At 39.8% G+C, this 15,792-nt stretch overlaps 1 protein-coding gene across 4 annotated transcripts in view; it reads right to left on the bottom strand.

The window, feature by feature from the left end:
* ACBD5 (acyl-CoA binding domain containing 5) overlaps positions 1-14,892 on the bottom strand; it is a 39,887-nt gene extending 24,995 nt beyond the window's left edge. Inside the window, exons 1-3 of one of the 4 annotated variants that reach the window (XM_072033721.1) lie at positions 14,873-14,892; positions 3,714-3,834; positions 2,368-2,440 (exon numbers count right to left, since the gene is read on the bottom strand). In XM_072033721.1, coding sequence (XP_071889822.1) covers positions 2,368-2,440; positions 3,714-3,811 — 171 coding nt within the window. In that variant the 5' untranslated portion in view covers positions 3,812-3,834; positions 14,873-14,892. Of the gene's footprint in view, positions 1-2,367; positions 2,441-3,713; positions 3,835-4,839; positions 5,175-14,872 lie in introns of those variants that run through there. The other 3 variants (XM_027450594.3, XM_027450592.3, XM_027450593.3) reach the window with 3 other exon arrangements.
* Positions 14,893-15,792: the final 900 nt, after the last annotated feature.

Genomic DNA, 15,792 nt, shown 5'->3' with positions numbered 1-15,792 from the left:
TAACAGCAGCTGTGCAGTAAGGGCTTTGTAACTGATACCTTTTTGGTAGCAAAAAAAATAAAACCAATAAACCCTCATAAACAAAATTGGTTGCTTATGTGCCACTCTGCACAACATACAAATTTTGAAATTGTAAATACAAAATAAGTTACTATGCATCCTGAATTACTGTTTTCTTTGGAAGGAAATGACTTTCAGACAAGTCATAAGAAGATCCTTGTTTCAAATTAAAAACACTGTAAGTTAATGTTTTATGCTAAGATATTTCTCATTAATATGGTAATATTAATATTAAAACAATAATGTTAAATATTAAATATAAATAGCATCATATAATGATATTAATAAATAAAACAAGTTATTTGAAATGTAAATAAATTAGCCTAAATAGTACTTGGCAACATAAACTTTCAGAAATGTGATTTGGAAGAGGTATTTGCCTTAAACAACATGTACCTGAGCTTAGATTCATCTTCGCAAGGGCTGAGACATGTAAGGTCATTGCCTACCAACACCTGGAAATCTCACCCAGACCCCTCTCAACAGCTGCAATTTTCAATGCCACCACATGAGGGGAGGGAACAAGTCTACAATAAGTGTTCAACTTGTAAATGGGTCGGCTGGTACATGCACAGCCCTAACTCAAGTGCTAGGGTTATACTCCAGGGTGGTGGAGAGGGGAGAAATACCAATCACACCCTTACACACGGTTCTGTTACATCAAGAGACGAATGTCACAGGCACCTATGCAGCAAGAGCCGAACGCCCACAGCAGCACCACAGAGATCAGTGCAGTATGTGCTGATGGAACAACCCAGGATCCGTGGGAAATGCACTTCCATTGACATTTCAAGCAGAACCAACTGGGTCAGAAAAGCTGAAGCAAGGATTTCAAATGCGAGGGCTGAAGCTGCAGTAATGCAGGGTAAACAGATCCCCAGTTTCAAAGCTGTGTGAGGCCAGAAGTCATTTGCTCTCCAATCTCTGCACGTAATCCGTACAGAGGCAGAATATTTGTGCTTCATTAGGGTCAAGTAAGCAGACTTCCTCACAGGAGACTTACTAAGCCTTTTTTGGAACACACTGCACAACTCCACTTAATTTTAGCATCCTGATGGAACTAGCTACTGCACTGAAAAGAGCGGGTACTCTACTGAAATATTAATACATTTTGAAACTGAGATTTGAAAGGAAGAGATAAATCTTATGGCCTGCATTTGAAGCAAGTTACAATTTGGTGGGGATTATTTTTTAAAAATATGAACATTTAGCCTCTTGTGTTTTCTAGATTTTTTTTTTCATTTTAAAGCATAAACAGTAGTGTCAATTGGAACACAATAACCAAAATTACAGAGAACAAGAAGTAGCTGAATTCCATCTCTTCACCAAGTAAAGGTTTTTTGCTGTACCAATCATTAAACATGTTAAGTATTCAAGTAAACTCTTAAGAATGTTTATGATAATGGCCTAGGAGAAAAGCAAGCATGTCCAGCGTACAACTTAAAGTTTTTCCTCTCCTTGATGCTAACCTCATTATAATAAGTTACAGATACACCTTCATCCAAAAGGACAGAAAAAATAATCTTTAAACTGGGCAAGCTACTTAGAAGAGCTAGTGCAAAGGACTGCAGTTAGAAGGGTTAGATAATAAAAGAAAAGAAACCTTAATTCTGAACACTTACTTTAGTTAATGCTTTAATACAGGCTTAATAAAGTAACTATGGATGCTTACAAGTTACACATCTATTCCAAACAAGACAGAACAAATTACTCAATTATAAGTGTCAGATTCAAAATTCAATATACAAGAAGTATTTTCATCACAAATAAAGAAAACTTAGGCTGCTGAGTTATTCCTGAAAAAAAGTCAAAGACAATTAAGCTTACATATTTGATTATACTCATCTGTCATGAGAGCGAAATTCTTGTTGACAGGTTACTTTTAGAGTCTTCCCGCTCCAACACCTCCCTACCCCCAAGATAAAGATCCCTCACCTCTCTCAACTTGGAGAACCAAGGCAGTCTTCAGTAAATTCAGCTTTTCTTTTGTTGCACATTAGATTGCTGTTTTCTCCACAGCCGCCTTTCACCATGTTTTCAGTACTTCACATCTATTGTTTATGCTTCAGATCAACTAGAACTCATTTTTTCTAAAAACATGCCAAACTCAATAGGAATTGAATTGGAGGAAACTGCATAATTTTATTCACCCAACAGGCCAAACAGCATAGTACTGAAGTGTAACAGCTCACATAGAGAATAATTTTGGAGCCCTGACAGTATTCAGTGAGAATCTCCTCACATTCCCTAGTGTATTTCATGGAACATTTATTCTGTAGGATGCCTTCTACTCATTAATATATTTACCTTTTTCATTTCTTCAACATAGGCTATCATGGCTTCTTCTTTGGACATGTCTCCCAGAGCACTCCAAGCATCCCTAAGGAGCAAAGTCACACACATCTTCAGAATCTGCAAGGCCTGTGGGATTGTTTTCAGCCCAGCCCTAAGTAGGTCAGTTATATAATACGCGAAGTTTCTCTAATACAAACAAAATGCAACAACAATTTGCAACTTTTTTTGAAAGACCAAATATATAATTTGCTAGAATAATTAAACAGTGGGACATCAATAAAGAAGCAAGGAAATGAACAGCCTGGGGACTAAACAGTTCCTCACTGGTCAACTAGGATCTTGTACCCAGTAAGCTGTTTACAAGCCCAGACATTATGAAAGACACATATTCCCCTTTGGATTGACTTAAGGCCCTCTACTACAGAGTAAAGCAGGCCTAAATATTTAGTGCCAGCTGTTTGTAAAGTGCCAGCTAAGTTATAACAGGATACAAGAAAAATGTTTAGTAGCAGGGGAAAGATGCGCCTGTCTAATAGACAAGTAGTTTGTTGCCCCCAGTTACCACCACTGCTACCCATGACCTAGAGAATACCCACCTCTCCAGTTCTGCAAGACAGAAAACTTCAATTGAAGTTTTTTTTTTTTTTTTTAGCATTGCAGAAAGAATCTGTCAAAATACAGGCTGGAATAAACTATTTCCTTACTCAGTCTTGCACTTGATTTGACAATACCCCTACCTCTTGCCAGACTATTTGTCCCACTTACATCAAAACCCCAAGGCTGGTGGCTCACATTTGAACTACAAACAGCCGACCATATAGACAGCAGTAATACTCGCTCTACAGGACAAAATGATTATAAAAACTTAATATAAAAAGTCTTGATATGGGTTTTCAAACAGATCTCAGCAGTCTGGCAAATCAGAAGTCTTCCCAGCACAAGGAGAACACTGACAGTGGGAAGTTCTGCCACCAGGCAGACAAACCAGAAAGGCACAAACTAGATCTCTCTTCAAGAGCTTGAAGCGGTATTCATCATGTCTTTCAATGAGCACCTATTTACTTCTTGTGTTATCTTGTATGATGCGCGCATGAAGGAAGAATTCCAGACACTATTCCACATCACACACTCTGCAGAGCGCCTACAGTCTATGGCGTGGGATAAACACTGCACCTGAACTAGAAAGTTGGAACACAAGGAAGAAAGCAAATTGAAGCATCAAAGATTAAGAAAAAGAAAGAAGCTCACTAGTACCTTCCTCCAACAGCCACTCTTCTAAACATCTCCACTCAATGTATTAAAAAAAAAAAAAAATCGGAAAAAAACAAAACAAAAAAAAAAAAAACATGAAAAGTTACCATTTATATCTACCAATTGGATCCCAAAATCCAGGTCTTGGAATGTTACAGGGTCCTTGTGTTGCCTGCTTATAAAAGCTATAGAACTTCAGCATCATTTCGTTTGTTGGCTGGAATGAACCTAGTGAAAGCATTTTAAAATACAATTAAGTTGTAGTCAAGATTATTAACAAGTATTTCACAAGGTCAGTATTTCTGCCTGAAAACAGCCTGCAGTTTGTTACAGCCTGATTCAGAGCAGTACACTTTGAGTCAAGGAAAAACATCTTCAGCTAGCTGCAGTCAGCCTCACTGACAATATTTACTTTACAGAGAGCACACGCTTCAGATCCAGTTGAAGGGACTATAACCTTTACTACCTCTAACGTCAGACTCCACAATTAGCAAAAGAGTAATAAGTAACAAAGAGCAAGCCTCCTTTCACTTAGTTTAAAGGGACAGATTCAGCTTGCCTACAGTAAACACAGTATGTCACGAGCCATTCTGGTGATACAAGCAGTAACTTACTGAAAGACTACAGAATTTAAAAAGGCACTTTTTTGTTATTTTGATATTTGACAGGTCTTTCAATAGCAGTTTCACTGTTCCTCCTGATTTTGTTTTCTCTTCTTCCTCTGTGAAGTAAACACTTGTAGGCACAGGAAATGTAAACACAGAACTGCAATAATTGGCAGAGAATCACACCTGCTCCGCTGAGTTAATTATTTCAGGTTGGATTCCAGTCATTAGGGGATGTTTACAGTGACCTTTACCTTGCTACCCCAACAAACCCGGGTTTACTTATAACAGAAATTAGTAACGATGCAATTAGCGATTTTTTTAGGGTTATTAGCGGAAGGATACGAGCTGGTTCCTCACTCTACCACTTCACCAACTCAGCAGAGGGAACTGGTAACAGCCCCCAAGCCGTCAAACCAACTTTAGGGTTTACGGAGGCAAAGGCCCCTCCCGCAGGACCCCTCCTTCAGGAGGAACTTTTGGGGCGAGCTGGGGAGCCCCAAACCCGCGTTCCTCCGTGCAGGGGGGGCTCGATAAGCGCAGGGCCACCTCCTGCTTGTCCCCACAGCCCCGTCCCGTCCCCTCGGTGTTACCAGCGAGGCCCCCGCCGCCCCCGGGCCGCTCTCACCGTTTTTGGGCAGGCTCTGGATCACCTTCACGGCCGCCTCGAACCTGGTGGCGTGCACCGAGCCGGTCTCCGCCATCTCCCCGTCCCGTCCCGTTCCCGACTGCCTGCCTCCTCCTTCTCCTTCTCCTCCTCCTCCTCGTCCTGCTGCTGCTGCTGCTGCTGCTGCTCAGCCTCCCTCGCCGGGCCGCCTGCAGCACGGGAGAAGGGGCAGGGAGGCTCCGGGCCCTGCGCCGCCACCCCACCGCCCCCCGGCGGCAGCGGGACAGGGTGCCCGGCCCTGCCCTGCCCGGCCCGGCCCGGCCCCGCTCCCCTTGGTCGGGTCTGGCCGCAGCTCGGCCCGGCCCAGCCTGGCCCCTACCTCCCTGCCGGCCTCAGGCGCCCATGTTACGCCTTCCCCTCCCCTCGCACCGCCCCGAGGCCTCCAGGGGGCTCGCTGGGAAACGTAGTCCGCGGCCTCCCCGCTCCCTGCCCGGCCCTTTCCTCCCTCCTCACGCCGGGGCTGGCGGTCAGCAGCCGGGCGGCCTCGCGGCGCTGCCCCCGGGGGCTGAGGCGTTGGGCTCTAGCTGAAGGGCTGCTCCCCAGGGGACTGTTTTCTCCTTTATTTTTACCTCAAGTAGTTTTATTTTTCACTCGTTTCTTTATCCCCTCTTCCTACGCCTTCGCTTCCCTGCTTGTTACATTATACGAAGATTTCAAAAGGTGGCATGCTCCTGTTGTACAGCACTGACCCACTATCGTCCCCAGTATCGTCCCCAGTTTCGTCCACAGTATCATCCCCAGTACCTTCAGGAGATTCCTGAAGATAGGAATGCCAAACAGGATTCCCCACCGCCCTGGCACTCTGCCTTGCTGCCTCCCCCCTCTCCTCACAGCTGCCCTCACCCACACCTGCTCCCACATAATCCACCCAAATGTGAATTCACTTTAGCCACGTATTTACTATTATTTTTTTAATAGCAGAATTGACTCCTATTTACATTAAATTTTTAGGATTGGGATTTTTAAAACCTGGAACCCTGGAAATAACTATTGCCATGGCATTCGGAGATGAGGGTGAATGCCATTACAGCACAGCCGGCTAGCTCAGTAGCTAAATAAATGAATGGCCTCATTCAGAAGTGCTGTGCATCCAGCGCATGAAATCAGACAAAAGTATGCTAAAACTACTTTTGTAGCAAGTGGAATAATTTACCCAGTGAGCTTCAGGATGAATTAATAGCCCTTTAGATAGAATTGAGTGCAAAGTCTTGGCATTCAAGTCAGTTTATTTATCTGGTACACAACATATATTTTAAATTCCTCTTAAGGCAGTTGTGTACTCACAGTATATGCCCTCTGGTGGGAAAGAAAAGCTCCACAGAGAGGGAATTAAAGCAGATCAGACTGTGCTCTGCTGAGCTAGTGCATTCCACAAGGTCAGCAGCCAGCTGGCCCAGGAGAGCTTTACTGGCGAGAAGCTTACGCTTCCAGAGGTGTTCAAATAGGATTCCCCACACTGGGTAAATGACAAACCCATGTTAGGAACATCGCCGCAGCACTCATATGAATGTTACAGCTGAGTTTCTCTGAATTTTTCAAGTGCTAGATTTCTGAAGCTCTTGTGAGCTTTATACTAAGATCCATCGTCTTTCTATCCATGAAGGTAGGAATGACAGAAGCTCAGATCAAAGGGAAGTGTTTGTTTGAAGATAAGTGGGTCTCTGTATAAATATGGATTTTTTGAAAATGCAAAGAGTTAATTGCAAAATAAATAAACAAATAAATACACGGCCTCTTGTGAGGCCAGCTGATGTATAAATTCTATTTACCTGAGAAAATCTATAATGACGTTTGCCATTTAATTGTTTTAAGAAAGATGAAGTCTGCATTTTTATAATGAATGTTGCCAGTCTTTCACTGGAAGTAAGCTTTAAACGAGATGCAAATGACAACCTATTTAATAGCTGTGTGAGAAAACAGAAGCTGCCATCTTTGCATTGAAGATGTGTGAGAGTGTGAGATCTGCAGATCTAGAACGAGGCACTTGAAAATGAAGTAACCCAAAATAATCAGTACCATCACACCCTGAGACAAGGATGAAATAGTAAATGAGAAACAAATTATAAGCACTGGTGAGCCTGTGAGAATATATCACAAATGACTAGTTAATTTAAATGCTCATATATAATACTAATCAGCATGCCATTAGCTGTCCTTATATGCATATTGCATGCTCATTGTAGTAACTACCATGTAGGGCTAATACAGGTAATAAAGGAGACCCTCTCATCTGTTGCAGACAGTGAGGAACAAATCTGGAACTTTATCTCAGGCCAAGGATCTAGACTCCATTATTGAGGGAACAGCATTATAAGATGTTTCTCTGTTGTCTGCTGGGTACCTATTGGGAATGACCACAAGTTTGTAAAATCTACTTATAATCTGTGTTTTGAAGTGGATTGTGTTTCTGTCACTCTGCAAAAGTGGCCTCCAAAGCAGTCATCAGCATGACCATCTTTTTCTTATATATATATATTTATTTTTAATCCAGTATATGAGAAGCTAAACATTGGGAACTGTGATAGAAGGACTGACCAGTGACGCCCATCATTTGAGGTGTGAGAGGAGAAACCACAGTACTCTGCTACCAGCGTGGTTTGGCAGTGAGCGTTATGTGTGACACTTGACATGTCTGTATACTTTCCTATCCTCACACTTCTCTTCAGCTGGTGTTTCACAGACTGCACAAGGAGAGAATGTGAATTGCTAATACGAGGCATTTCTGGCAATGCTGAGACAGAAAATCTTACATAGAAACACACTGTTGTAGTTCCCAAAGGAGTGCACTTGGAGAATGTCTGGAAAATGCAGACAAGTGTGATCCTGAGTATAACCTTGGACCTACTCTTCACAGATGGATTAGGGCTGGTTATTGAGTCCAGTGATGGCCAGTGAGCACAGGACAGTCTACAAAGTCTGATCTGTTGAGCTCCTTTACAATCCTCATTCTGTGCCATGTGTAAGCTGGAACCGCCCCTCTGTGTTCTTCTCCTTTGTATCCCAGGTCTGATTTAATTTTCTGGCAGTTGCTTCCAGTGGCGAGCTACATCCCAGTCCAGCTTGAAGAGCACCTTCATTTTACTTGGGGGACAGAGGAGTCAGTATAATTATGCAAGTGAAAAGCAGCAACTGGAACTAATTATGCCTATTGCTCCCTCAAGGGTCTGAATCACGGCAGTGTATTTCACAGAAATATTTTTAAATGATTCTTAAGAAAGTAGACCGTAGTCTCGTATTCATTAAAAGCAAGTTCTGTAAGCTACCAGATCCAAGAGCATGCAATTTTAGCAAAGATTACTTTCTGAGGTATGTAATCCAGCAGGGATGGAGAATGAATTATTTAAAACCTAATAGTCATAATTATGAAGAACTAAATTAGCATTAAAATTTCTAAGTTAAATCTACATGCTTATGAAGAATGGAAAGATGTTATCTAAGACAGGCATTTTCGTAAGGAGCATTTGACATTGTTCACAGTAGAAAGGCTAATGTATCAGTTGACATTTGCTGCAGGATTTCTTAATGAAATCATGAAGAGTATTTGTGTCAAAATCCGCAGCTCTGGAGAAAGGGAACTATTTGCAGACCGTGAATATGGCAAAACCAGCAGTTGAAGTTTGTCCACCCATGTAGGCTAATTCCTGTTCTTCAGGAAAAGCCCCTTGGGAAAAAGGCTAGCTTGAAATGAGCAAGAATGCCTTTGGGGATGGAAGTTTTGTTGTGCCGCTCAGATACACCCATTAATAACTCAGCTAGAAATACCAATTCATTTCACAGTTGAGGATTAAATAATGGAATTATTTTTAACCATCAGGCTGCTTTGCCTAAGGATTAGGCTCCATGTTGTCAAAGGGGTTAAATGTAAAATATCCAATTTTAAATCCCTCTCAGGCTATTCAGTTCAGGTATCTCAGGTCTTTCAGCAACCAATATTGTGAGCCGTGTTTTTGTTTCCCCCCTGCCTCCCCTCATCTCACGTTTCAAAAAAGAGGATGCAGTAACAAAAGTATCAGCTCACATCTGTTTCATAAAATGCCCTTTGGAGAACAAAATATAATCACACTTCCAAAGACATTTAGCAGCATTTGACTTTGTATTGAACTATACAGTCCTTACGAAGTCGAAACCTTTTACAGGTTTACATCACTGCAGGTCTGAAGTACAATGCGGTCTCATATTGTATCTTAAGCCCCTCTACTTTTTTCAAGCTTACTATTCATTTCTTTTATGAAATTTTTAATAAAGTTCAGTTTTCCTTATTGCCTCAAGGTATTATTCTTGTAAAACCAGCAGATTGTTATAACAGAATTGTTCAGGTTTCGCATATTCTAGAAGGAACATTTTAAAAATCCTGTTCCCTTTCCCAGCCATGAAATAAGCTTTAAAAAGTTTCATCTTGCAGCAATGACAAACTGCATCTTCTTATAAACAGCAGGACCAGACAGTTCATAACAAATATTTATTCTTTTCCCTTCAGTAAAAAATACAGTTACTGGAGTTTAAATTGTGCTGTCATTTACAGGGATAAAAATTTGGATTTAGTTGGTTGATTTGTGGATATTTATGGTTACACATTTTCATAATGCAAATGAGTAGAATTTGACTCTGAAAACCCAACTCTGTCTGGGGTATTATTTCTGTTTTGACATTTGTGCTTCTTATCTTTGCAACTAGTGCCGCTGAAGTTTTATAAGCCTATCCTTGTGTAATTTGCCTCTTGGGAACAGCAAACAAAATACTGTGACTGTATCATATTAATGTGCTTATGCAATGGCATATTTATAGCCAGACAGCTCTTGTGATATTTATTTCAATATCTGGAAAGAAAAAAAAATAACACCCCTAGTTTAGGCCTGTTCTTTTAAAATTCTAGCAAAAGAAGGTTATGATTCTTTCTAGCGAATCTGAAAAATGACTTTGTGAAATGTTTTCAGACACATATTTACCAATTCACAAAACCTGGAATATAACTGGCACAGAGGAGTGAATTCAAGTGTTTTCTGACCTCTCTCTATCTTTTTGTATATTTATTCAGGCAGAAAATATACCCCTGTGGTTTTGGCCAATGGGTTTCCACCATCTAATCTAAGAGATTAGGGGTGATTTACTAGAGTAAGTCCTCCAACAAACAAGCTCGGCTGAAGGATTTAAAACTGAGTTTAATTGGGTGTCAATGGCCATAAGAGCCCAGCTCTGTTGAGTCCTGGTAAAAAATCTGGCTTCCTCAGAACATGGTGCCAGCTAGCCGGGTTTGCACCACGGCTTTTTCACTCTCATCTTCAGGTTAGGTCTGGTACTGGACATTATCCAAGAAAGTTTGTCTGTGAAACCGTGTTGAGAAAGAAATCTGACATTCAAGAACTGTTTTGGTTTCTGCTGTTAAATCATTTCTTCTTGACTCAGCCAGAAAATGTGAAGAATTGCTTCTTCAGATTTTTGGGCTGACAAGGCCCGCCTGCCAGCCCAAACCTGTGAGGTGAGGGAGCTGGGACAGCTACAGCAACATACAGCATCTCAAGACCAGAACCTCTAAGTTTTTGCCATTTAAAATAATTAATTAATTCTTAAGCTGAAAAATATTGGATGAATGAATGGGGTGAATAAAAATCTAGGAAAACAAGCAGTTTTGGTGTTTGTTTTTTTTTTTTTATTTCCCTTGTCACTGAAATGCTCTGGTTACTAACACATATGTTTGGTATGAGGGGAAGCTTAGCATCACAGATTCTGTAAGCACCAGAAAGGTTAATGAGGAAAGACAGCTGTCAGGTCTTCTTCCCCCAAAAGCAGTAAAAAATAGATAAAAGAGCCCACTGGATAGTTTTCAAAGTAAATTACTGTTGTTTTCTAAAATAATAATAATAATATTATATTTATATATATATATAAGAAACAAAAACAACCAAACAATATGAATTGAAAAATGATCATTGAATCCACAGAAGCCTTTGAATGCATCTAAACTGAGATATTTAAAGTCAAGTCAGCCTGCTGCAGATAGAGATACACGTGCAGCCCCAACTAAGTGGTGAGCTGGGCAGCTACATGCCTGTGATAACAACAAGTTATGTCAAAGTCTGTTTGTCACACTGAGTAATCTAACAGAGGGCAGAGGACAATTTCAGAAGCCATTATAAATCTTTAACCAAAGATATATCCATTAAAGAGCACTCGCATCATCACTAAAGACCAAGTCTTAAGTGTCATATAGATCACTTAAAAACATAGTGAAATCGAATGTTAGTACTACAAATTTGCCATACAAAAGAACAATGAAAAGATATCCTATTTCTTCCATTTATTTGCCTAGTTCACTTTTTTTTTAATTTTTATATATTTATTTTATTTTATTTTTAAATTATCTCTTTATATCTTTGTATGCTGGCTTACAGAGCTCACTATTATCTTCCTGAAAGGTTCTCCAACAATCCTTCTACGAATCCTTACAAATAGAAATTAAGAAACCCCTTAATTCCTTTATTTAGAATTGAATTCACTGATGCTCACGCTCCAGTGAATTCATTCTTCTTACGTCCTTCCAGTATTTCAACATCTTTCTTAAATCCCAGATAGTACTACAACGCTGCAGTAATTGTTGTATCAATATCAAAGAGGCAGTAGAGGGCTGAGATACTGCCTTTTCCGGACTCAGTATTCTCATTCGTACATCCAGAACTCATTGACCCTTTTGACTGTATAGAGATGGACAAGAGCCTCAAGGCACAAGATGCTCATACCCTATTTGTAGCTGGGGACTCTAGTTAGAAGTACCTACTCCCGAAGCTTTTGTTCCAAGTGATGAAACTGTAAGTGGTCATTTTCAGTTACGCTGTTTTTGCAACTCCCTTATCAGATTATTCTATCATGACACTGTTCTTTTACTTACTCTTTTTACTCCCCTAATCACTGCAATCTCTGAAAAATTTATCAGCAATGATTTTCTTGTTTTCTTGCTGGGTTAGTCAAAATAAGTTAAATAACACAGAGTCAAATTGGTACACTCATCTTTATGTCCACATATGAAGTCTGTCAGCATGTTTTTGATTTAATGCACACCATAATGATTTCTCAGTACCACAAATGTTTTTTAGTGTTATTGTAGTTTTCAATCAAAATTTCATGCAATGTCAGATATTTTACAGAAATCTGAATATATTTCTGTAACACAGTTTGTGGTAGATAGGTAGGTAGACTGATTTATCTATTAAACTTGTATTTTCATAGAAAAGGTTATTGAGCTATCCTGAATATATGTATACTTCTCTAAACATTCCTATTCATTTGCATCATTAAGTTATCCTTCTTTAATTCTTTCTTAATGGAATCTCCTGTTCGTCATTGTGTTGTATACCCGGGATCAATGCTAAGTTGATAGGACTACAATAGTTATTTATCTTTTTTCAATAGTGGCACAACCTTTGCTTTCTTTAAGTGCTCTGGAACTTCTCCAGTGCTTGAAAACCAACTGAGAATGAATATTAACAGTCTGTAATGCTCTTTCCTGGCTCTTTGAAAACTCTTCGATGTAACTAATCTGGACACGCTGATTTAAGAATATCTAAATTTAGAAACTGCAGATAACTAGATCTCCCTTGTTATCCCTTTAATGTAAGCCAAAAATTGTGTTTTAAACGCTGTGATTAAAGATCTCTTTTTGTTAGTCTGTTCACTCTCCTGGTATTTTACTGTTTCACTGCCTGCTCGAAACCCTGCAGATGGGAGATGCTATGGGCGTCTAATGATTTATTTATTTTTTTTTTTGGAAAAGGAAGCTACAAATTTCTCTGCAGCTTACCTTTGACTTTCATGAACTCTAGGGACTCTCATGTCTGCCAGCTGCCTCAGCAAATCACGCATTATAAGCAGCTCAATCCTGTTTATAACTTTTTGCAAGAGGGAGTTGCTGTTTTTTCACTTATTTCTCTGGACCATTTTTAAGAGTAACTTTCAGTATGTGTTCTCATTCCTGTGCATGGTAGTTCTTCTAGAATTTTCATCTGGATTACCCATAAAAGTCTTTCCTGCTTTACTGCCTCTATGAAATGTCAGCTCAGAAATTTTTTACAGATCAAAAATTAAAACTAAGTCTTAGGATTTAAGTACTTAAATATGTATATGTATAAAAAAGTCTTAAAAAAAGAAAGTTTTTGATTAGTGGGATTGTCTATTCTGATGTCTACATTTCTATATCACAATAAAAGTACTGTTTACACTATGTACTGACATTCTTTTTCAAAAAAGGTTTAAAGATATTTAATTCTTTGGACAAAATGCATAAATGTAGTTCTGTTTCATATTCGATGAAACAATGCAAAGACCAACTCTATACACATGTATTTGTACATGCGTAATATATAAAGCAGTTATGATACATATTAAGTCGATCAATGACTTATTAGCTGTTGTTATAAGCAATGTATTAAATGGATCAAAGGTTGAAGAGCCTGTTCCTCCTTGGATTAGCTGGGTTTTGCTGTGGCTCACATGGTAATGCTCCACTGGCTGCACAAGTCTGCCTACCCCACCCCACCACAGCTTCCCCGTTCTTCTCTATAAGAAAATCCAAAACTGCATGGGAGACAGATGAAGGAATGAGAGACGTTCACAATACAAAGATTAAACCATTCCCAGCATGAAGCCTAAACCACTGTAACCACAGCCCAAATACGAGTCTTTTGAAGACAAAATAGTTGTTGAGCTGACTAAGTCCGTGATCATGCACATGTTGCAGCTCACCACCTGAGCATCCCACTGATGTTGCAATGATAAAATTAAGACCTGTGTATGTTTACGAGGCAGAGCTCTTGGTTGTCAGGAATGCTGGCCTTGTGTTTTACTTCTGCCACCTGCCATTACTTTTATTTTGCTCAGGTTTACATCCACAGGAGGACTCACAGATAGATATTTTAAAAATCATTGTGAAAGAGTTTCACGTTTGCTGAATGCTGTCATATACATGACTAAAGAATCATTTCATTAAAGAATCTGTGGCATAACTGGAATAGAGAATTGATGAAAACAGAAAAAAATACACAGAAAAATGATAAAATGATGGCATTTTTAACCTCAGACATGAAGTTGTCTCACATGTCTTGGATTTGGGAATTGGTGTGTAAAAAGAAGCAGAATCAGACCCCAAATCAATGGACTTGGATATTTTACATTATTGAAAAGGTGTATAGAAAAGTGGTGGGAATGACCTGAAGAATAAATAAGTAAATAATTTGAAATAGTTGTATTAAAAGTAAATGAAGGTTCATGCCTGTCCTAGAAAGGAGCCCTGTGGTGCACGTTCTTTCATTCCAAATGGACCATCCCAGCTTCCTCCAGTCTTTGCTTCTGTCTCATGTGTCTCAAATTATTTGCTTCCTTGTGGGGCCCACCATATTCAGAGTAGCACGTTAACACACTGAAGCTCTTTAAAATGCATACCATGTGTGCACAACATGTCTTCATTTATCAGATTAGCTCACAGATCAGAAGCCATTCAAAAGAGCAGAATGGCATTAAACCAAGGGTGTCAACTCACTTTGTCATGAAACTGAATTCCACTTCTAGTCAGAGGTTGGAAATTAAAAAGCAAAGTAGATACAAATGATTAATTTTTAAGTCTTACACCCTTTTAATTGTCAGAGTTAAATTACATTTTCATAGAGCAAATACACTTTTAAGCCTCTTTCCGTGAACGTAGGCTGCGTTCACACATCCCCTGCCAGTGGCTTCTGAGTTGGCTGCAGAAGTCACCATCCCCTGCATACCCACAGCCACCCACTGCTGCCCCTCTCATCTGCCTCTGGAGCTGCTCTCAGAAATGCTCCTCTACCCCTTTCAGCCAGAATAAGCAGGTTTTGTTAAACAGTTGGCATGTCTTAGCAAATCCTCCCTACAGATTCATCTTGCTGGAGCTGTGTCAGGAGGGCCAAACCTTGGCCAGAAAAACATGCCAGCAGAAGCCTCTTGCACAGATCCAGCTGTTTTAGGAAACATCTGTACTCACCTGGTACAGTCGGTTGTCACCAGGGCTTGTTGCACCATCCCATAATGAAGAGCCAGGCTCCTGCAGCTGAGCTGAAGCACTTCAGTGATATGGTAACAGGTATTCTTGTCCTGCTGGAGCATGGTTATTGTTTTATTGCTCCTTTTGCACCTGTGAGGTAAATATGCTTATTCATCCACACCCACACACAAGTCAGGTGTGTCCTAAACATCTGGGCTGGGTAGGTAGATAGGATCAATTCTTTCATCCCGCCGTGGCTTCATTTCATTCATGTAATGTGGCCCTCCCTGAATAATAGACGAGGCAGTATATTTTACAGAAAACAGAGTCCTGTCCTTTCTACAGGTGTGCTATTGAGAAACGGTTGAGCAAAACCAAACAATTTTAATTGGTAGCAGAAGAAGTGCTAGATTATCCTGGATGAATTATGGACTAATATAATTAAATATCAAAACATATTTCTAAATGTCAGAAATACTGAGAAGGAAGAAACACCATTCAGACCAACCTTGCAGCTAGAAACATATATTGCCTTTGTGTCCTGAATTTAGCTTTCAGATTACTGATTTATATCAAAATAAGCCTTCCTGTGACTAAATCTCTTCTTACCAACCAACAGAGGTTATGAAATATGAGTTATATAAAATACAATCAGCAATAAATAGCTGAGAAGTCTTAACTTCCACCAGTTTTAGCCATCACTACATAAAAGAACTAGTGCATTGCTTAATGTATGTACATGCCAACTGCAGGTAAAACATGTTCTTTCATTAGCTTGAAGTTTTCCCACATAAATTCAGAATATAAATGATAAGAGAGGTCTGCTTTGTGGAAGGCAAACCAAACCAACCTACTGTCATGAGAGTTTTGACATACATTAAGGACTGAATTTGAAATTGATATAATTGTTTCGGTATTAC

Source organism: Anas platyrhynchos, chromosome 2 (genome assembly GCF_047663525.1).
Source record: "Anas platyrhynchos isolate ZD024472 breed Pekin duck chromosome 2, IASCAAS_PekinDuck_T2T, whole genome shotgun sequence".
Lineage (NCBI taxonomy): Eukaryota > Metazoa > Chordata > Aves > Anseriformes > Anatidae > Anas > Anas platyrhynchos.
Note: the sequence above shows the minus strand (reverse complement) of the source record. Positions and strands in the feature narration are given on the sequence as shown.